Below are 22,849 nucleotides of genomic sequence, written 5' to 3' on the forward strand. Positions count from 1 at the left end.
AAAATACCAGTGAATCACTTTTTTCAGGCACCACAAACATCTCAGCAGCTGGATGCGCTCGGCTCCTTTAAGACTGGCGCCATTTTGAGCGTTGCCCGCCACCAAGATGGCGCCGCCGCCCTCACTCTCCCCCCCCCTTCTTCCCGCCCACTCCCCCGTGCCGCGCGCCCTGCACAAAGATGGCGCCGCGCCTGTGTCGCCGTGCCCGCCCCCAAGATGGCGACGGGACTGGGCGATGGTGGCAGCGCCGGCCGGGTGAGGTCAGATCCGGGGTGGGGCCGCTGCGGGCAGGGCGGACAAAAGGCGCCGGAGCGGCGTAAGGGACGGTGGGCGTCGCGGGCAGGTGGGTGCGGTGGGTTCCCGGCACGGCCGCGGCGGGCAGGTGGGTGTGCCGCGCTCCCCTCACGCCACGGGCGGGCTGTGGGGACGTGTCCCCCCGTGAGGTGATGTCCCGGAGGGGATGGGGTGGGACGCCGGGTCGGGGGGGCGCGGCTGAGGGGGCTCGGAAGCGGCGAGCAGGAAGGATTTGCTGAGTAATTGGGCAGCGATTCGGTTCTTCCGTGCCCCGCCGGCCCTGCTCTCACAGCGCCCGGGGCAGGGGGGTCCTCGCCACGTCTGTGGGGCGAGGCAGGGCCGGGCTGTGCGCAGTGTCCCCCAGCGAGGGGAGGACGCCGCCGTTCGTTACCTGCGGACGGAAGCGCGGTGGGATTTATTTATATCTCCCAGAGGATGTTTTTTTCTGTGTCCGGAAAGCCGCGGTGGAGCGGCGGGGGCTGGTGCCGAGGTGTGCTGGGTTGAGGCTGGTACCCATTGCCTGGAGCGGGGGGAAGGTCAGGGAGTCCTCTCCTCCTAGTGCTGCCTTTGCGGCACTGTGGTACGGCTAAAATGCAATAGCTTTGGTTTCCAGGGTGTTGCTTCAAAATCTGTCAGCCCGAATGGTAACTTTGGGATCAAGAGGAATGAGCCCTCGCACATCTTCAACATTATGGGGTTGGACTTTCTCCCGCTGATGTCTGTTCTTTCTCATTGCTCCCTGTTGTTGACACAGTGCTCTCCGATGTTCCGCAGTCCCCTCCTGTATGGCTGGGAGGCTGGATGCTTGAGAGATCCCTCTAAGGATCTGCTCCCTTGCCTGTTTTCCCATGCCCTGTGCTGACATGCAGGAAGGAAGGAAAAAAAAACCCCAGCCCTGTTGTAATTTTTGTTGATGGTGCTAAACTGCTTCCACTTCAAGAAGATCCATGTCACGAGCGAAGGGGGCAGTTGCTTGAATTTTGAGTGGTTAGGAGTGTGGTCTATGTTTTTTCATACCCTGATAGTAATATTTAAAGTGGATCAGGCTTTTCAGTCTAGAAATTAGGCAATAAAATCGTCTCTTTCCCTATCAGACAATGATTTGTTATTCTGCCTCTACTTGTGTAGACTTAGTTGTGATATTAGTACTCAGCATCTCTTTTGGCTGGGTCTGCAACACCTGCTTTTTGGTAACTTCTGTTAGAATAACATATGCTGGAAATTCCTTCCTGTTGATTTTAGCTTGGCTCCTAGTGTTCTTGCCATATTTCTAGGTATCAGCATGTCTCTTTCTGGTTCCCAGTGACCCTTTGAGTTGTTTGTGGCTTCTTAGATACTGTTTGCTGAGCTTTTACGTGTCCCTCTGTGAACTTGATCCCCTCTTTTTTGCTGATAATCTGTGTTTCATTTCAGGGAAACTGTTCCCATGGCTTGTGGGGAGTGCAGCGCTTCAGCACTCGCTCGGGATCCAGCAAGTAGGAATATCAGCCACTTCCAGCACAGAGAACTGACGTGCAGATAGCAGAACCCTGCTGCAAGGTGAGGGCTCTGGGCCAGCTCTGAGTGGTCAAGCCAAAAAAAAACCAAAAAAAACCCCCAGGATCCTGCTTAAACACAGATGCAAAGCACAGTGCATGAGATAATTGATATTGAGGAAAGGTGGTTGGTCAGACAGTCGTGGGGAGAGTGGTGGTATTTGTGGTAGTGTTAATTAAATCCTGGAAGCCCTTAGCCATCTTGGAGATGACAAAGGAACTAGGCCTTGTAAAAAGTAAAATATAACAGTATATTGTCACCCATAAAACTAAATCCTGGCCACATAAACCCTTACCTGTCACTGCACTTAACAGTAAATACAGAGGCTGCTGCCCAGTAAATGTTTTGGTGACTGCTGCCTGAAGGGAATGCAGCTGAGAAGCAGGAACAGCTGTTGGTTTGGTGGGTGCCCTTCCATTTCCCATGGGGGGATGTTTGTCCTCCTGTACAGGTGTCTCCAGGCAGCTTTTCCCAGTGCACTCACCTGTGTGGGTGTCAGTTGGGCAATGGCAGAAACTAGTTGTAGGAATCTCCCAGCTTCCTTGGCTCTGCACTGGGACAGTGATTAAAGGGATTGCAGAGTTCTGTGCCCATTTTCACGATGGGAAATTCTGTCCAGCTTGGCTGTATTCTAAGCAGGGATGTGCAGTGTTTTGATTCCAGAACAGAAGAAACCCCTAAGGCTTTTCTGGTGTTCTGGCAGTTCACTGACCCTTTTCTTTTTTTAACTTTGTCATGGTATTTGAAAACTCTTAATTCTTGTAGGTTAAAGACAACATGCATAAGTATTTCCTTAAAGCATGCCAGAAGCTATGTGTTAAAAGCTAATGTTGCCAGACTTGACATGTGAATGCCTGAAGCCTTCCAGTGATGACTTTCTGAAGCTGATTACATTATAGTAACTGCTGCAGGCAGTGAAGAGAGATGGTCTGTGGTTTGAAGGCCCCTTGTGTTACTTAAATTTAAAAAAAGGCAATGGAGGTCACATGTATCAAAATATTGCTGTGTGATTAGAGCAGGCTTTTTAGAAACCTTCATGTGCTTTTTCCAAATACTAAAGAAGGTTTTTGTTCAGTAGAGTACTTCAGAAGCAAGCCTGTTTGTGTTTAACTGAGCTTAACTGGAGTCTCAGAAAATAGAGGGGCACTACTTGGTGAGTGGTGCTGGAGAAGGGTTTATTAGGATTTCTGTGTGGGGCTCATTAAAGTGAGGAGAGGTGTGCACAGCTGTTGTTTTGGTAATGGTTAAAATTCAGAGTCTTTAGCTGCAGTGTGGTGAGTCTCCCTTTATGCATTTTTACAAGTGTTTTCAAACCCAGCCTCAGTTTAGGATATGCACCCTAATACTGAACAGGCATTCAGCAGTCTGCATGCTTTGGAGAGTGTATAGTGAATGCTTCCAAGCAGCTTTTTTCTTAAACAGTTGATGTGGTGCATGCCTCTTGTATTGCAACTTGAAATCCAGTTCCTGTAGCTGGGCTATAGCTACCCTTCCCACTGCTGTGAAACTGCTTTTGGAACTAAAAGATACTCAGTCCTGACCCCCTGGCTGAAGTAACAGTGCTGCCCTCACCTTGTGTACCAAACATTGTTAACACCTGCTGTAAAATTACCTTGGCAGTTCACAAAGCTCCTCTAGTGACTGCTGCTCCTGTAGCTTCAGCCTACTTCTGTGCACAGTGAAGGTGTGTGCTGGACTAGTTAACAGGCTCTCCTGTAGAGTTGTGGTTTATCAGGCCTTGGTGATGCAGGGTGAGGTGGTCTGTTTTTTATTAACTAATACAGTCAGAAAATGTTCTGACTGGAAGTCACAGTTTTGGAGCTGGTGGTTCTGAGGGCAAGCCCTATAGGGAATATATGAAGAGGTTACTTGCTCCTCTTTGTTCAGACTGGGGCAAAATATTAGTGTGTTGATAGTTGATGTCTTAATTGGCTTGCATTGCTCTTGTCTGTGTCGTTTTTCATCCTGACTGGCTCATCTCTTGGAGCTTGAAAACAGCTGTGGTAACACCCATGGATTTGTGCATGTTGTGACAGTCTGTCATCAATGAATTAAGTTATCCTTGCTTGTACTCACTTGGAATTTAGTGTTGACTTCTTATCTGTTGTTAGTTATGCCAAAGCTCTTCTCTGTCTACCCTTCCCACAGAGAACTGAGAGCAGCTGGTTCCTCCAGCTCTCAGTGCTGGAGTTAAGTGCTGAAGAGCCCCCTCCTGCATCTGGTGAGGTGCTTGGAGCTGGTCTGGTTTTCTTGAGTAGTTACTAGCAGAATTAATGCAATCACTTGTATCAGGCAGTACAAGGAACTGCTTCCTTGTGTCCTCTTGGAGAAAGCCAGCCGTACTTTTCCAAGAAAGGTTCCATGCCCTGTCCTTGAAGCATTTTTGTTATGGCAAAGAGAAAATTAATTTTGGATAGGAAGCCTGTGGCCGTATACATTCATAATTTATAAGCTGACACAGCCATTTTGCTCTGGTTTACATCAGTGTTGCAAGTCATCTGATGGACTTAAATTTACAACACCAGCACACAGTCCCTGCCCCAAGTGTCAGTGATGCTGGTAACTACAGACTGTGCTCAGTTCTGTGCAGCTGGGGCAAAACACTGTCAGGAGGCAGAAAATGTGGCAGGCCAAGCTAAGTCTAGCTTGGATTGTTCTGGTGGTGCAGCTGTTCTTCCCTGTACTTGTCAGTACACGCATGGTTGTGTGATGGTAAACAGGAGCTGTTGCACTAGGCTTAAGACTGAGAGTCTTGCATCTGACAGAGTCAATTAATGGGTAGGTGTAAAGATGATAAAATACTACCCCTATTGTAGGTGGATTATTCTTTTTAATGATCTTCAGTAAAGACAGTGTGATGCAGTGGGTTCACTTCATCCTGCTGTGTCATGTGGCTTGGGTGGGGCTGAACGTTGTGAAAACCACCTTACCCTGCTTTCAGTGTTGGCTTCACTGCCTGTTCCACTGAGAGAGGAGTGTGAGTTCTGGCAGCTGCTGTTCCACCAGTCTCCCTGTCAAAATGATAAATGACCCTTTTACCTTGACATGGAATCATAGAGTGGTTTGGGTTGGAAAGGACCTTAAAGATCATCTAGTGGTCGTGTTCATTTCTCTGCCTCAGAAGAGGTTTTGTCCCACAGGAGGGGTTTATCTTTTTAAAGCAGAAGGGGCCTGGTACAGGAATAATGGTTATTTAGGGCTTTGGCATCTGGCTTCACTGCTCATTTGTTCTAAGTAGCAAAGGACAAAACAATTCAGTTGTTCCATCTCATGTCTTGGGCTTTTCCAGCTGATCATGTGGCTGTTCTAGAGCTTGGAAGGTTTTCTGAGGGGTGCCTGAAAGCAGCTCTGTTTTCAGCCTCCCTTTTTTTTCCCCCTCTTAATTCTGGGCCTAATAAACATGGGGGAGGAGAAACATAAATTCCCAGTCCCATTTCTGCCCAGTAAGCTCTTGCATTTCCTGATTTTTGAACAAAGAGCTCTGTGTCATGCCCTTCTTTAGGATTTCAGGTGGCAGCTTGCTGAGGAGGGAAGCTCTGCTCTGTTGAAAACTTAGGGTAACGTGTTGTAGCTCGTTAATAATCAGGGCTGTAGTCTTGAAAGCATCAAGATTTTTATTTCCTCTATCCACCTCTGATGCTGTCAGCACCTGAACAACCCCCTCTTTCTCTGGGCTTCTGAGAGGTAAGAAATTGTCAGCAGGGTTTGACTTGTGCTTTGCAGTCCACAATCTTGAAATGAAATCAACTGGTAATTAAAAATAGGTGTAGATGAAACTAAAGGGTTGCAGGATTCGACATAAATTTCATCCACATCTCCTTACCCAGAACTGTTTTGTGAGACTAAATGTGAGGATTCTCTTCAATTCAGGGGGGTTTGTGCATTCATGTATTGAGGTTGTGCATATAAGTGCTTTCTGGCCAAGAGCTTTGTTAGTAACAGAATGGCCAACAGAAAAGAGGAGGAAAGAGGAGGCTGGATAAAGTATTCAGCAATGATGAGTCAAGCTGACAAGCTGGCCAGTGAAACAGAGCAGTGATGTTGTTTCTGTTCCCTCTGTCCTGAGTTGGATGTGCTGGCCAGCAGCTGCAGGCAGGCTAGGTGTCTGTTGACAATAGGTCAATCTTCAGTTTTTGAAACGAAATGGTTTTGGATAGAACAATTGTCAATATCAAAGAATAGTTACTCTGTTGATACCTCTGTTGATTGTGGTTTGTGGGAAGCATTCATGCTCTCGGCTCTGTCAGCCTTTAAGAAGGTACTTGCTGCTTTTATGATGTCTGTCAGCTAGATGCATTTAATCTTGTCTCTGACTGGTTTTACTGCATAGGTGTGGTTTGTTCAGAGTGTCCCAGTTATTCCAACATGAGTGATTATCTTTCTCCTCCAGGTGTGTTTGGTAAAACATAGGATTAGTACTTGGTGATGCTTATGGTTGGCTGAAGGCTGGGTAGGTTTGGCAGGCTGGTTACATAAGTGTGGAACTGCTGGTCCTTCACCTGAGACAGCCTGTTCAGCATTAGTGGGGAGGCTGTAGGATTGTGCCCAGCAGGCTGAGGCAGGGATGGTCTTTGGTGGGATGCAAATCTGGATCCAGGTGAATTTGCAGGCCTTGAAGAGGTATGTCGTAGCCAAACATGGAATGTGTAAATATTTCGGGACCATATTTATCTTGGCTGTATTGATCCTGTTGTATGACAGTGGGGCTTTAGCATACAGATCTTTTACTGAACAATCTCAGATGTTGCTGCTCTAAACTGACCTGAGGTAGTTCCTTATTGGATATAGAGAAGCTCAAAGTAGTGTTGCTTGGTGTAGCTGAAACCCTCCAATGTAAAGTCATTTCTGAGGGGGCAGGGGTTGGGGGACTGCTCAGGGACTGTGTGGTAGATATGTCTGGTAAGCTGACAGGAGTTTGGACAGAAGTTTTGATGTATCAGCTTATGCAAGTTTAGTGAAGTCGACTTGTTCCTAAACTTAAGCACTCTTTCAGCATCTCAGTATTGATGACTTCCTGTGGCAGAGGTAACTACACTGCAAATTTGCCTGTTGCTGAGCTCCAACTGGAAGGCTCTGCAATTTGAAGTATACATGAAGGAGCTTGGAACCTTCTTAACCAACACTGCTCTGACACTGAACTTCCTTTTCTGTAGCTGTTGCTGTCCATAAACTCAGTCACTCAGTTCAGGTGTTCTGTGCTCAGCACTTGGTGAGGCTGTGTGCTAGAAATGACTTGGCAAATAAAAGCTTCTTCACAGAGGATATTTTGCAGCTGACAAAGTGTCTTGGAATCTAACTCTTAAAAAAACTAGAAGCTAGAAATCTCCAGTGTGCTGGTCCTGGGAATCTTGGTTTGCTCTTGGTCACAAGGGAGGTAACTTTATTTCTGGCCAGCTCTCTTCATGCAAGGATTGTTTCCAGTCCTATGCCAGAATAACACCCTCTGTGTAAATCCCTCTGTTCTACTGCCCACGTTGGGAGAGTTGGTGTGTGTTTTCTCCCTGTAGAGTGATGGAAATCCCAGTCCTTGTGGGAAGAATCCTTCTGTGCATTGGAGAATCAAGTGGCAGAGATGAGCCCTGAGAATTTCACTTTTACTCTGCTGTTGTCATCCACCCCAGCAGCAAAACTGCTCTAATCCAGCATGGAGAATGTTGCAACAAGAATTGTGTTCTAAAATCATTACAGGATGGAGTTCACAAAATAAAGATGACATTTGATGACAAGATACACCTCCTGATGTAGAACCATCAGGAATTAGAATTGAATTGCATGCACCGGGAATCTGTTGAGGAGAAATGTGACTTTCCTCGTCTACTTTTTCAAGGTTTTGGTGGGTACTTTTCATTGCAGATACTGGGAATAAGGTTAGATAAGACAGCAAATTCCAGCTCCTGCGAAGGTGGCCCCTAGTTTTATTGTTCCTCTTTGGGACTTGAATGGGGTCTCCACTGCTACCAGAAGTGGTAATTTGCTGTCAATGTTCTTTTCTTCCCCAAGTGCCCCTGTCATTGTTCCTGGAAGGCAGGAGATTTCCTGCTCCACCCTGTTAATTGCTGACACTGAAGAACTGTAATAGGTTTCAAGGGATGCTCATGATTTTTTTTAGCTGTCTTGTAAGTGCACAGTGTAAAGGGGGATTTCCTACCCCATGTGACTGGTAAGCAGAACTAGGGAGCCAGCTGTGCTAATTTCTTTTTGGTTTCCTTCCTACATATCCTGAGCTACAAATCAAAGTGAGCAAAAGGTTCATTTCTTGTGAGAAAGAATTAGGCATTTTCTGGATTGAGCAAAATGAGTACCCAGCAGTACAACACATGTTTGCAAATGTCATGAGACCCCAGTTCCTGTAAAGAGACCATCTCAGTTTCATAATCCTACTATGGAGGGTCTGATACTTCCTACAAGTTTTTCTACCAAGAGGCAGAAAGCAGGAAGGACCTTTGAGGACAAATGGTATCAAGACAAGAGGAAAGAGATAAACATATTTTCCCCCCTTGATATGGAGTAGAAGGAATAGGATCTTTCATGAGTAGCTGTTTAACTGCTGGATTCATTTCAGATGTTCTGGTGTGTAGAGAGAGTTTCTGTACCCTGCTTTGTCCTGCAATTATTATTTCTGTAGTACTCACAGACAGCTTTTCCTAAATGTATCTTGCACATGGGCTCTCCTCTCCCTGAGGCAGATGTATTCCAAGGAGGAAGCTGAAATGCCGTGCCTAGGGCTTGCAGCAAAGTAGCCACAGGGCTGGGAGGGAGGCTTTCAACACCTTGTCACTCTTCTCTGGCTGCTCAGGTGCTGTCCAGAAGTTCAGCTTTGCCTGCTCCCTCCCCTGTGGTTGCACGGTTCTCCTGCCCTGTTTAGTGCAGTTCCTTCTGGAGAGGTGTGTCAGCCACTTCTCAGGGGCTCTGCAGTCCTACAGGACATTTTTTTCCTCTGACAGTGCTCTAGATCACTGTTTTCATCCCTTGTTTGTGACTTTTCTGGTTGATCATTAATAGATTTGCTGTCCCTTGTTTTACTGAATTTGTAGAACAGGTAATACCACTTTTTCCTCTCAAAATTACCCACAAAAAGAAAGTGGCATTTCCCCAGTCTGGCTTTTGTGATGGACTAATATCAATCTATCACCTGTAGCTGCTTGAAACCTTCCCAAGCTGCACTGAGCCAGAACTGTCATTTGACCACTTATTGTTGTAAACAGTAAACTAAAGAACAGAGTTCTGTATCTAGTGTCTCTAGGGAATGTGGTACTTATTTGAGGTCATGTTAGGAATGGCTTTCTTTGCAGTTCTATGGTGGAAGTTAATTTTAAATAAAAACTTGAATTCTACCAAAGCAGGTGGTGTGGGCACCCCTGCTTGTCACAGAAGGCTTTGTCCCAACCAGTGATACTGAGCTTTTGGCCCTGCAGGACTTGTTGGACCATCTGTACAAATGAAATCTTAGGGCTTGGGGTAGCATGCTTGAAACCTTCCCAAGCTGCACTGAGCCAGAACTGTCATTTGACCACTTATTGTTCTAAACAGTAAACTAAATAACAGAGTTCTGTATTTAGTGTCTCTAGGGAATGTGGTACTTTTTGAGGTCATGTTAGGAATGGCTTTCTTTGCAGTTCTATGGTGGAAGTTAATTTTAAATAAAAACTTGAATTCTACCAAAGCAGGTGGTGTGGGCACCCCTGCTTGTCACAGAAGGCTTTGTCCCAACCAGTGATACTGAGCTTTTGGCCCTGCAGGACTTGTTGGACCATCTGTACAAATGAAATCTTAGGGCTTGGGGTAGCATGCTTGAATTTTTGTTTTCTCCTTTATACTTGAATTGTGTGAGTTTCAAAATGACTGAAAGACTAATGCTTGTCTTGCTCCTGAACTGTGCTAGAAGGATGCTGTGCTACTACTGCTTTTTCACTGTCGTTAGAATGAGCTACAGTGACTCCATGTTCTTCTGTGTTACCTGTCAAATAGGGGAGTTTTGTGAGCTGCATTATCCATGGATCAGTCAGGCTTTGGGGCTTTCTATGGCTGGTTGGAGAGCTTGCTCAAAGTTTCATCTGCAAGTCTGAAGGATAGAATAAGCACTGCCATCAGGCCTGTGCTTCCCAGAACCTTTTGGTTTCCTTTGTGACACTTAAATCCCTGCTGAGATGAACTCTAGGTTGGTCAGAGAAGCAAATTCTTCGAAGTATGTTTCCCCCTTCCTCTGCTTCTGAAGTAAGGCAAAAACCCAGCTGCTACAGCATTTCAGTACTGAATTTATCAGAAGTCAAGTAGCTAATCTTTCCTTGGAGAATTAACTCGTAGGAAGGAAGCCAAAATTACTTACTTGGAAAAGTCATGATATTGAGCAATGTTTTTTCTCTTTTCCAGCTTGCTTTATGAATGTCATTATGTCATTGAGTTGCACCAATGAAGTGGTTATAGGAAACATACCTGTATTGTATGTAGATCTTTTTCCTTGCCCCTGCAATCTGAGAACCAGACACCTGCAGAATTTTATGTGGAAGCAATAACAAACCAATGATAAATGTGCTCTGTGTGTAGATTTTATCACTTCTAACAGTGCTGGCAAATTCCTTCATCCCTGAAATTAAATGCCTAGATAAAACAGTAAATTTCCAAGTACTGGTCTGGTCAAGGGAGTTAAGTCCCTGTGAGCTTTCTTTGAGTGTCTTACCCCACAGACTGCTAACAATAAGTGCCGGTTCTGAGGTTTTGTGACAATTTGTCTGTCAGGGAAGGCTGAACAAACTTCATGTCTGGGCTGTTGCAAATGACTCACAGGCAGCCTCCTTCATTTGTCTCACAGTTACTTGAAATTGCATCTCGGCTAATCCCAGTTTTGCCATGCCAGCACTTAACATGTGATTTCTCATGCCCTCTTGAAGAGCAGAACAAAACCCTTAAAGCTGTTTCTGGTTTGCTTCCAGGTGAATCATGATTCCAGTCACCGAGCTGCGCTACTTCGCTGACACTCAGCCAGCCTATCGCATCCTGAAGCCGTGGTGGGACGTCTTCACGGACTACATTTCCATAGTGATGCTGATGATCGCCGTGTTCGGAGGGACGCTCCAGGTCACCCAGGACAAAATGATTTGTTTGCCCTGCAAATGGGTTACCAAAGACTCTTGCAATGACTCTGTCAGGGGATGGACAGTGGCTGCCCCAGAGCGTACCTACTACAACACTAGCCTTGTTCCCTCTGCTGATTCGGGGCCTACGGGGATCCGATACGATCTGGACCGGCACCAGTACAACTACGTGGATGCGGTGTGTTACGAGAACCGTCTTCACTGGTTTGCCAAGTATTTTCCTTATCTAGTGCTGCTACATACCCTCATCTTTCTGGCTTGTAGCAACTTCTGGTTCAAGTTCCCAAGGACCAGCTCCAAGCTGGAGCATTTTGTGTCTATTTTGCTTAAGTGTTTTGACTCTCCATGGACAACGAGAGCATTGTCTGAGACGGTGGTGGAAGAGAGTGATACCAAACCAGCATTTGGAAAAATGAATGGCTCCATGGACAAGAAATCCTCCACAGTCAGTGAGGATGTGGAAGCCACTGTTCCCATGCTGCAGAGAACAAAGTCTCGAATTGAGCAAGGGATTGTGGACAGGTCTGAGACGGGTGTCTTGGACAAAAAGGAAGGTGAGCAAGCCAAAGCACTCTTTGAAAAAGTGAAAAAGTTCCGTACTCACGTGGAAGAGGGAGACATAGTTTATCGCCTGTACATGAGACAGACCATAATCAAAGTAATCAAGTTCATTCTGATAATTTGCTATACTGTGTACTATGTCAACAACATAACGTTTGATGTAGATTGTAAAGTGGACATTGAGAGCTTGACTGGCTACAGGATGTACCGCTGTGCTCATCCTTTGGCCACTCTCTTCAAAATCTTGGCTTCTTTCTACATCAGTCTGGTGATTTTCTATGGTTTGATCTGCATGTACACACTGTGGTGGATGTTGAGGCGGTCGCTCAAGAAATACTCCTTTGAGTCCATCCGAGAGGAGAGCAGTTACAGTGACATTCCTGATGTGAAAAATGACTTTGCCTTTATGCTCCATCTGATCGATCAGTACGACCCGCTCTACTCCAAGCGCTTTGCTGTCTTTCTGTCAGAGGTGAGTGAGAACAAATTGCGGCAGCTGAACCTCAACAATGAGTGGACTTTGGAGAAACTACGCCAGAGGATCACCAAAAACTCTCAGGATAAGCTGGAATTGCATCTTTTCATGTTGAGTGGCATTCCTGACACAGTCTTTGACCTCATTGAGTTGGAGGTCTTGAAGCTGGAGCTTATCCCTGATGTCACTATTCCCCCCAGCATTGCTCAGCTCACCAGCCTTAAGGAACTGTGGCTCTACCACACAGCTGCCAAAATTGAGGCCCCAGCCCTTGCCTTCTTGAGGGAGAATTTGAAATCTCTCCACATCAAGTTCACAGACATTAAGGAGATTCCTCTTTGGATTTATAGCCTGAAGACACTAGAGGAGCTTCACCTGACAGGGAATTTGAGCGCTGAAAACAACCGGTACATTGTGATCGATGGACTGAGGGAGCTGAAGAGGCTGAAGGTGTTGAGGATGAAGAGTAACCTCACCAAACTGCCGCAGGTGGTGACAGATGTTGGTGTCCATCTTCAGAAGCTTTCCATCAACAATGAGGGCACCAAGCTCATTGTCCTCAACAGCCTTAAGAAGATGGTCAACCTGACAGAGCTTGAGCTGATCCGGTGTGACTTGGAACGCATTCCTCACTCTATCTTTAGCCTCCACAATCTGCAGGAAATAGACCTGAAGGACAACAACCTAAAGACTATTGAGGAAATCATCAGCTTCCAGCACTTGCATCGTCTCACTTGCCTTAAATTGTGGTACAACCACATTGCCTACATCCCCATGCAGATAGGCAACCTGACCAACTTAGAACGCCTTTACCTGAACCGTAACAAGATAGAAAAGATCCCTACCCAGCTCTTCTATTGCCGAAAACTTCGGTACTTGGATCTCAGCCACAACAACTTAACTTTCATACCACCAGATGTTGGACTTCTTCAAAACCTGCAGAATCTGGCTGTGACAGCCAACAGGGTAAGTGAGCAAAGAGCTGAGTTGCTGTGTGAGGAAATAGTGCCGGCACTTCTGTTATCTGTGTGATTAAACATGCTACAATGGTCTGTAGATACAACTGGCACTGCCTTTGTAGCTCTCTGAGGGGTTTATCTGAGGCCAAACACTGCAGATAGCTCCAGGGCAAGCCTGTCTTCTAAGAGTCCTTGTCCTGTTGCATTTCCTCTCTTTAACAGTGAGGCTGCTTCCAAGTGCCTATTGGAGGCTGTTTAGAAACCCTGCAAGTAAGTTGTTTCTCTGCAGTTGGAAGCATGCAGTCTCTAGTTTGACATCGATTTTGGGCTTAAAATGGAGATCTGAGAAACTGTAGTCTTGATCTAAAACTGTGTGCTTAAAGCTGTCTACTTCAGACATGTACATACACTGTGGGAGCAGCCACGTAGGGAATGCATGTCTGGCTGACAGCTTTCCTTAGAGTACTTTGCATTTGCAGGGACTACTCCATAGTTTGGTCTTGTAAATGTGTGTTTTTTGTTTCAGTCTAAGTGCAGGGCAGATAAGAGAGGATGACCAAATGTGCTCTGCTGCCTGATTACCCTAAGATGTTTCTTGGCTTGTGTTGGAGGATGTTTATTTGCTTAAAGCAAACTATACCCATGTCTAGTTTTTTGTTTCTTTAAGACTTAGGAGACTTCATTTAAGACTAGGCTGATTTTATCTAGAATGCCTGACAAAGCTGAAGCTTTCATTCATTCCATCTGCAAATTCCTGGGAGACTTTTTCCTTTGAATTTATTATGACTTTAAGTTGAAGGAGTCCCTGACATAAGTACAAAATGCAGACAGATAATTAGGTTTCTTCTGGGACCAAGCAGAATTGTCCTGGAGCAGTGCTGGTTTTCACTGTCATACATCAAGGTCCTCCCTACTATTGGCAAGATCTGTTCCTGGCTGAACACTGCCAGATTGCTTGTGAGAGACACAGAACAGCTTGAGTGTAGTTTGGCTTTTCACAGAAGTGCTCTCAAATCAAGTATTTTATTGATAGTGTATTTCAGTATTAGACAGGGTTCCTGAAACTCTAGCCATATTTTGAGGTTAGTGTCTGAAAGCTTGTGCCTCTGCAGAGTAGGGGCAGACAAGGAGCAGTCATTCAGCAATTCCAGCTGAACATCTGCTCGCTGGGGTTTCCTGGCACTGGAGGGTTATGCATCTGTTTGTGTGGGTGGCTGAAGCTCTGGTAAACTTTGTGGTATGTTACTGTTCAGAACTCAAATAATTCTGCACCATTTGCCTTCTGGCAGCCTTCCTAGCACAGCTTCCCAAGGGTTAATCTGCAGTGTATCCTCTGCAGTTTTGGGGTGGAGTGTTTCTTGGATGAGTGGAGTTACAGGCAGCTCCATTTCCTGCAGCACAGTGTGCCACCACCCATTTCTCTGGGAAAAAAACCCATGCAACAGGAAAGCTGGAGCAGCCTTTGCTCCAGGGGGTTCAGAAACAAAAGGTGGTGAGGACCCCATGGAGCAGCCAGCCTGTACTAGATACCTGGGCAAGCCAGAATTACTGACAGCCTGGTTACTCCCAGTAAATAATGACAGCAAGAAACACAAGGACTGGTAGTCTGGCACTTCCCAAGGCCAGGAATTATCTCAGATCTCCTCTCCTAGCTCAGCAGTGTTAGTGAATAGAGACTTCTGGAGCTGGCTGGCACTGCTGTCCTGTTCTGGAAAGCAGGCTGTTCTAACACATTGCTTCCTTCCTAAACCAATACTTGTCCCTCAAATAACTATTATTTTCAAGAGTCTGTGATCATATGTTGCTGTTTGCAAAACACTCCAGTACCAGTAACAATGACTGCATTGAAATGTCTCTAATTGGTCTGGTTTCATCTTGGCTTTTTCTTAGATTCCTCCTCGTTCAGAATGGATTACAGGCTAATTTAGCACAAATGATATGCTACATAATTTGAGTTTAGAAGAGCAATTTTTGCTTTTAAAGGCAAATGATAGCCTCCAAGCTGAGACTTTGTATTAAGGGGAGGATCCTGAGTTGCTGCATTTAATTTCTAGCCTAGTGTTTGCTAAACCTTAGCCATAGAAAGAAATTCTTTGGGAAGACTGGACTATTACAAGGATTTGCTAGAAATAAGGCTTACTAAATTAGTGATTCATGGTTACCTGAAGGTGGTGCTGGGAAAGCTAACAACTGATGACTTTGTTGTTGTATTTTTGGCACTGTAAAAAGCCTCTGGGACTTGGAGCCTAGAAAGTCTTTGCAACATTTTGCAGCCCTACAGGAATGATGGAAGAAGATTCCCAGTCCTCAGGGCCAGGAGGTTGTACCCATGTGATCTCTGTCACCTTACAGCCCAGCTGGAAGTGCTGATCCAGTCTTTGTTCAGTGTAATGTCAACTGTAGAATGATGTCTTAAAGCAAAGGAGCTAAGATCCAATGACAGAATGAAGGATTTGGGATGGAAAGAAGCCAATACAGATGAAAGCATGTGGCAGTATAGGCCAGCTGTGAGCAGGTTTCTGGTCGTCTGATCCTGGCCTTGGAGACAATATCTGCTTTAGCCACCACCATTGGTGATCTTGTGTACCTAGTGCAGTGTCTAAAAGAGGAATCCATACAATCAGAGTGCTGGGAGCACCCAAAGCAGGAAGCTCAGAAAGCAGGAGCTCACTCAAGGGAGGAGTGGACGATTGAAAACAATGACTCTGTAAACCTTGGAGCTTTGTGTTGGCTTGTGGTCGCCTGTGAAGGCGTGTCTGTGTCTGTTGGTGACTTTGCCTATGGTTGGTTTCTTTTTTTCAGATTGAGAGTCTCCCACCAGAGCTGTTCCAGTGCAGGAAGCTGAGAACCTTGAACCTGGGAAACAACGTGCTGCAGTCCCTGCCCTCCCGGGTGGGAGAGCTGACCAATCTGTCGCAGATAGAGCTGCGGGGGAACCGCCTGGAGTGCTTGCCCGTGGAGCTGGGAGAGTGCCCACTGCTGAAACGCAGTGGGCTCGTGGTGGAGGAGGACCTGTTCAACACCCTGCCCCTGGAAGTCAAAGAGCGCCTGTGGAGGGCAGACAAAGAGCAAGCGTGAACCCCTGAGAAAAGGGGAAAGCCTCTGATCAACTAGAAGGAAGCAAAAGGCCGTTTCAGTCCCCTTTCACCCAGATGCTCCCCTTTCTCCACTCCAATCACTATCAAACTGGCCAAGGAGTACTTGACAAATGTGACTCTGAATGAGTCAGCTTCTTGCCTCAGATGCAGGATGGGGGAGGCTTGGGATCAGGATGAGGATCAAGACAGATTAATGGCCTCTGAGCAGGGCCCAGGGGGAATTAGAGGTGTTGCTGTTCTTCTGGACAGGAATTGGGGTGAGGTGGATGGTGCTGGTGAGAAGAAATGACCTTTGAACGGAGGAGAAAATGAATGTGGGAATTGCTGCATTACTCCTAATAGGGCTTATATGTGTCAGGGACTGAGGGAGTCCAGTGTCCTGCAAGCAAAGATCAAGAGACAAGGAAACCTCTTGAACCTCCATCTCTGTGACAGCTGATACTGCTCCCCAGATTCAGTCAGTGAGCCCCCAGACTGGGGTGGGATAGGACACAGCTGATTTTATCTAGATGCTGGCATTAGGATTTGGGAGATAAACATCTTGCAGCTGCTTGAAGGCAGAAATTTTTTTTTACTAATTTTCTTTCCCCTTTGCACACTCCCCACCTTCTCCTCTGCCCCTGGAGAAGGAACCAAACCTTTAAGATTGCACTACTGTAACGGTTTCAAGTCACTTGTTTGGGTGAGTAGGTCACAGCATCCTTCTCCACCTGATGTCCTGGAGGCACTAACTGACACAGTTCCAGAGCTTTAGCCTGTTCTGAAATGGATGGTTATAGTGCAGGTGGGAGATCTGCATAAAAAGCAGTTGGACTGTCCAGTCTACTCTCTCAGAAGCATTGAGTTGCTTCTGGCTTTTAGTTCCAAGTTGCTTTTTAATTGCTGATATTTTGTTGCATATCAAGTAGAATTGTAAAACTGGCCAGTGTGTCAGGGGCTCTCATGGGGTTGGAGAGGAAATTTGGGTTTCCTCTGCACCTCTTGTCCCCCATTCTGCCTTCCCCCAAAATTAAATTGTTGAATTAAGTTGTTCAGTGCTCTGCCAGTGTTTTTCATGGATGCAGTCTGGAGAGCTGCTTGATTGTTCTCTTCTGTTGTTCCCCTCACTTTAACAGCTGTCAGTTCCTGTTACACCTCTTGACCTAAATAAGAGGCTAATGCTGATTGAACCTGGTGCTGGAAAAGAAATCTTGTCCTCTTGTTTGTTCGTTCCCTTTTCATTCCCTCAGTGTTGAGGAGAATGAGAATCCTCTGTGAACTGAGCTCTTCTGACTTCCTGAAACAGAGCAGCCTTTACTGAAACAAGTTTGGCCTGTTTGGTGGGATTTGTCAAAAAACCCCTGAACCTTCTGGGCTGGCAGAGGTAGATAATGTGTAGCAGTTACTGATTATCATGTCCTTAAGGTGGGGTGGTTAAGATGCCTCTGGGACACAAAGGTCTTTTTCCATCAGAAGGAAGAGGAGGTGCCTGGACCTACAGGTCTTGGTTGTAATATTCTGCATCAGACCAACAGGTCAGCTCCCAGGTGCAGTGCTGCAAGCTGGAGCATGAGAAGTTTGGAGGCCTTGCATGTGCACAAAGGGGGAAGCTACATCCAGCTCCAGAGGGATTCCTGACAATCTGCCAGAGTGCCCTGGCTTATCACCTGGCTTGTGGTGATCCCGTGGATGGTGGGGCAATAAGGCACAGTGTGGCTCTCTTCATCAGATGTAAGATATGAAATATATATATACTAAATATGCTGAAACCATGAACAATGTTAACTGGACTCTGGATTTATTGATGTTCAGATGCTTAAATAAAGCTACATTAAAATCGGGAGATCTGTTTATAAAACTGCTTTTAAGAAAAATGTAAATCTTGCTTCCCTTAGTCCATTCATTATAAAACGTCTAAACAGTCCAGGGGATAATATAATTAAATCTCCATCTGGGAGGCAAGGTACTGTAAAAGCTTTTCTGGCTTCTAATAGGGTTAGTGTCTTGAAATTGTGTTAGAGCTGGGGCCACAGCTGAAAGGATGGGGAAGGACTGATGCTGATTGGATTGTATTTGTATTTGCCCGAGCATTCCGGATTACAGAAAGGACAGAAATTGTTAGGTGGGCTTTGTTTCCTGAGTAAAGCAGGAATGGCTTCAGGCTTAGCTACAGAAATGCTGTTTTCCAGTCAATTCCCTGTGGTGGATGTGGGGGCTGTTTGGATGGTGAAGGAAGCTTTTTTAACTTAGTCTGTGCTAAAAGATAGCACTGGAGAATAATGGCCACTGAATGGAGATGTGAACTCTGCTATTCAAGGCCACTGGGTGATTGTTTTATTGCTCATGTATTTTAGACCATGAAGGGCTGAAAGGGCAAAGCAGTTCCTGGGAGTTTCACCTGGCTCACAGGAGCAGTGAGATGTCTCCAGGATGTCTAGATTGGAGATGAGTGCTTTGACTCTTGATTCCAGGTGTGGTTTTAATTATACAATCTAAACTTTGCACAGCTGGGTTAGAGTTTCTATAAGCAGCTCCTGAAAGTATGCTGCAGTGCTTCTAGAAGTGTGCAAGCCTCCTGAACAGCTCTGTATCCCAGCAGGATGGGTGAACAACAGGCAGTTCTGCCAGAAGAGAGGGACTGCCTTCAACTCCTGGCCAAGTCACAGTGCTGTGCTCCTGCTGCTTCTTGAGCAGAGGCTGCCCTGGGCCTGAGGTGTGCAAAGCAATTGTAAAACAAGCTGGTAATTGATCATGCATGAAAATGCCAGCTTTGTGCTGCTTTTGCAATAGTCCAAGCTTAACTCTTTTGGTTTAGGCTGCTGGGGCTTGAGAGCTCCCTGTGTGCCAGAATGGGGATGAGCAGTCTGGTAATGTTTTGTACTGGAAATGCAGGTGCCACAAATACATTGTCACTCTGAAAGACAACAATATGCATTATTTACTTCTGACATGTGCTGCTTGGTCTCTCTTTTGATCCCAGAGTATCAGTCTTGTATGATGAGATGGAAAAAGCTTTAAAATTTCCAAGGATAGGATCTAGACCATGAGTCCTGAACATGTTTATGACTGAGGACTGCTGCAAAACTCAACCCACAGCAGAGCAAGTAACTTCCCAAATTTTTCTGGATTGCTCATTCTGTCAGGGATGTCCTTACATCAACAATCCATTTTCACTTGCAAGTATTCAATCCATGAATATTGTGTATTTTCCTTCAAGTTTCCATCAGACTGAAGCTTGGGGGGTTTATTTCTGTCAAAGATTGGTGCATTCACAAAAAGCATTCAGTTTAAGTAGACAGTCACTGCCCTGGTCAGTGTCTTGTTCTCCTGACAAGCTGTTCAAAACAGAAGCAAACCAGATTATTTATTAGCTGCTAAAGCAATACAGCAACTTGAATTAAACCCACCTGTTTCCTTAATAGCACTTCTGAGCTGAACGAGTTCTTGGAGATCACAATGATGCTCATCCCATGTTAGGATTGAAGGTTAGTGACATGCACTTTACCTTTCCTGCTAAATACCCCAAAAAGTGATAAATTGCAATTATTTTGAACCAGCTGAAAGGCAAGGAATACAAAACCTATTAAATGTGTAAAATTGTGCTGTACCCTGACACTATGCACTGTAATGTTAGTTGAAGTTGATCTGTGTTTCAGATTACTTTCTGATTTTGTTATTTGATCCCCAGTTAATTTAGCAGCTGGAAGTAATTTACTCTGTCAGTCTGAGTGGTTAAATAACTGTTACAGATATCTTTCGTGATGTGCTGTTCTTTCATATTAATTGTCACTTCTTTTTAATAGCCTACCTCATTTTTAATTATTTTTCTTATTACCATTTATACACTCCATTTAGCTCACTCCATTTTAATTAAAGTTCTTGGTGTTCATTACTGTAAGTAGTATTAAGTGGCTTTCTGTTGCTGAACCACATGAAGTCCTCGTCTTTTTTTTTTTTTTTTTCCTCTTAAACAATTGATTCCAGGAATTTTGAGAACAATAACACACATCCTTTACAGAGGATGAGTTGTCTGGAAAAAAGTTTCAAATTTTATTGATTCCTAGGCTGTGACATTGTTTCCTTTTCTTACCTCTTTTCCTGCTTTAGAATGGAACTCACATGGTTGGAGTTCCTTGGATTTTTAAATGTTTTTTCAGTCCTCCTTCAGGGGAAGAGTAACTTTTTCCCCCCTCATCAATAGCTGTGCCTTCTCTATAGATCTGTTAATGTAATCTCCCCAGAGGCACTTGCTCCCTGGAGTGTATTTGTAGCAGTGCCTGCCTGAAGCCAACTCATCCCTTGGATTCTTTTTCTTTTAACCATGGAGAGATTTCCCAACTTCTGGGGTGATTTCTTACTGCCAGACAACACTGTCATACTGTAAGCAGAGTCACCTGCTCTGGAGGTCACCTAAGGTAAGGCTGTGGGGATGCCAACTAGGAAAATTATTGCTTAAGCTTCACTTTTAAAGTTTTTCTTCCATTTTAACTCTACTGTTTGGCCACAGTGGATAATGTACTTTTCCCAAGCATGTGCCAAAAGTGAATGAGTTTTCTGTCCTACCTCATTCTAACAGTGTACAAAGCACAACTGGAGTGGGGTAGGATTATTCAAGTTTGATTCAGACCCTTCTCCTTCCAGCTGTGGCAATGGATTAATATTAAACTGCTTTGGGAGTCTGAAATCCTCCAGAAGTCTCATATCCAAAATCCAGTTTCAAAAGTAGCAGCACTTGAATTGCTGGACCCCAGTGGCAAAGGTCAACTTCGTGTGAGTTCACACAAAGGATTAATTTAGGATTCCTGGAATTTTCCATCCCTTCCTCCATTTCCTTTAAAGGAATTTTATTTGACAATGGAAGAGTTTTTCTGGAGGAGGCTTAATGAGAAGGGGGCTACTGAGCCTGAGTCATCTTTACAGCTGACAAATGTGTCCATTTCAATAAGTCACTACTCATGGCTTAAGCATGGTTCACTCCCATTGTGTAAATGCACAAGCAGGGCTGTGGTTTGGCATCTGGGACCTGCAACTTGGTGTAGCATTTCAGAATCATGACATTCACTTTGCACGTGGGATTGTTTGGGCAGCTGAGCAGCAGCACCTTCCCCGTGAGCACTGAAGGCTGCTCTTGTTTGCTCTGAAGGACTTGTACAACTGGACACTTCACCAGAATAAAAGTTTTAATTTGCATTTTCTTTCTATGTCTGTGTTCTTTCGTGTTTCCTGTCTATGAAGGCATTCAGCCTTCCATGATGTCATTTTTCAAAAGACAGATGTTAATAATTCCAGCTATTGTGTAGGATTATTGGGTTCTTTTACTCATGACAGAAGTCCCAGTGGATTATGACATTCCTCTATGAATTAAGTAGATGTATAGAGAAAGAGGTGCTGCTCTGTGACAAGCTGGGGCTGTTTCACATGTTTCACTATCACTTTACAAGTGTCCAAAACAGTTTCTGTTGCTGAATTTATGGCTGTTGCCATAGGAATTGTCTTCAGACTGGTAAATTCAGTACCTGCTTTCCCCATGGGCTCCTTAACTGGAAATGCTGCAGATAGTGTCTTTCCCAATTCATGGAGTGTTACAGAGAATCAGGCTGTGACTTGCAAAGAAAATTTGAGTTTCTGTGCAGCTCTTTTATTGTGTAGAAAGGTGTTTCTCTTGAGTTTTTCCTTCCCTCACTTCCTTTGTCTGTGTCTACTTGACCACAGTGACATTGGCCCCACTTCAGACAGAGAACGTAAGCAGGCTTTGAAACAGGTGAGTGGGAGCTTGTAATGCTGCTGATTGATGAGTTTTAATGAAATGCAGGACTGAACCAAAAAAGGAGAGGACAACATGTCCCTTGTCATCTAAGGCTCACCTGGACCTCAGCTCCTTTTGGCTGGTTTACCTTTTGGAGGACTTACCTGGTCTCTGAGGAGATGAGGCAATCATTCTTCCTTTACTCCTTGTATTCATTAAATATTCTCTCACTTGTTGCTGATCAAAGACTGCAGGAGAGGTGAAGTGGTCCAGTGGAAAATTTTCCTCCTTGATAACCCTGGCAGCTCCACAGCAGCAGTTTTGGTACAAGTGCTGAGCTGCTTGAGCTGGCTTGGCTCCAAATGGCTTCAATGGGAGCCCTTACTGGGATAATCGTGCCAGTCCAAAAGGCGTTTGGAACACTTGATCTGCACCTTTCCTGCAGACATGGGCTGGGCTTTGGCAGCCTCCAATGGAGCTTGCCAGAAGTTTTCTTGCAGAGCTGGCAGGAGAAAATGTTGAGTTTGCAAAAAGAGCTCTTGGAGGACGAGGAAGGGAAGGAAAAGGAGCCATTTCCCAGTTTTGTCTAAGTACTGTCAACCTTTCTGTGTAAACTTAAGGGGAGAGAAGGCTTTACAATGGTGGCATCCTTCTCTTTGACTTTTTTTGGGCATTGTGTGGCCAGAGTGGTTTTCCTCTTGCTGGAAAGGTCTTTCTGAGCCTCAAAATAGGGGCATGGCTGGAGTGGCAAAGAATGGGAGGACTCCTGAGGACAGGCATGGAGAGCTGGAACCAGGATGGGTTTTATCTCCTGGTAGCTGCTGCATTGTTTGCTGTGATCTGCTGTTTATATTGCTCAAAACATTCCATGGACCAGGAAAACTGTGGTTTGCTGCTGTGGCACGAACCAAAACAGCCTCTGGAGTCATCGTGTGTGTGTAAGGTGGGGAGTGGAGAAGGTGACGTGATAAATTGCCGGTAAAAACCACCGTGTGTGGGAACGAGAAGGACATGACACGACAGTGACGGAGAGGGACTAAGGAGTGGTGTGGGAGTGTTTTCCAGGAATGTTTCTCCAGGATTGCTGCCTCCTGGGGAGGGGTGAGGTG

General features: G+C 45.3%; 1 protein-coding gene across 4 annotated transcripts; it reads left to right on the forward strand.

Annotated features, from left to right (window-relative positions):
* Nucleotides 1-242: 242 nt before the first annotated feature.
* On the forward strand, nucleotides 243-21,195 carry LRRC8A (leucine rich repeat containing 8 VRAC subunit A). 4 transcript variants are annotated; one of them, XM_041406565.1, is made up of 4 exons: nucleotides 243-343; nucleotides 1,708-1,833; nucleotides 10,761-12,924; nucleotides 15,720-21,195. In XM_041406565.1, the coding sequence occupies exons 3-4, from the start codon at nucleotides 10,768-10,770 to the stop codon at nucleotides 15,993-15,995; spliced, it is 2,433 nt and encodes an 810-aa protein (XP_041262499.1). In that variant the 5' UTR covers nucleotides 243-343; nucleotides 1,708-1,833; nucleotides 10,761-10,767; the 3' UTR covers nucleotides 15,996-21,195. The 4 variants fall into 4 exon arrangements, with proteins under 4 accessions (XP_041262499.1, XP_041262500.1, XP_041262502.1 ...); XM_041406566.1 differs by having other exon boundaries at nucleotides 282-382; XM_041406568.1 differs by having other exon boundaries at nucleotides 299-326.
* Nucleotides 21,196-22,849: the final 1,654 nt, after the last annotated feature.

Source organism: Onychostruthus taczanowskii, unplaced genomic scaffold (assembly GCF_017590055.1).
Source record: "Onychostruthus taczanowskii isolate IOZ18803 unplaced genomic scaffold, ASM1759005v1 scaffold25, whole genome shotgun sequence".
In the NCBI taxonomy this organism is placed as follows: domain Eukaryota; kingdom Metazoa; phylum Chordata; class Aves; order Passeriformes; family Passeridae; genus Onychostruthus; species Onychostruthus taczanowskii.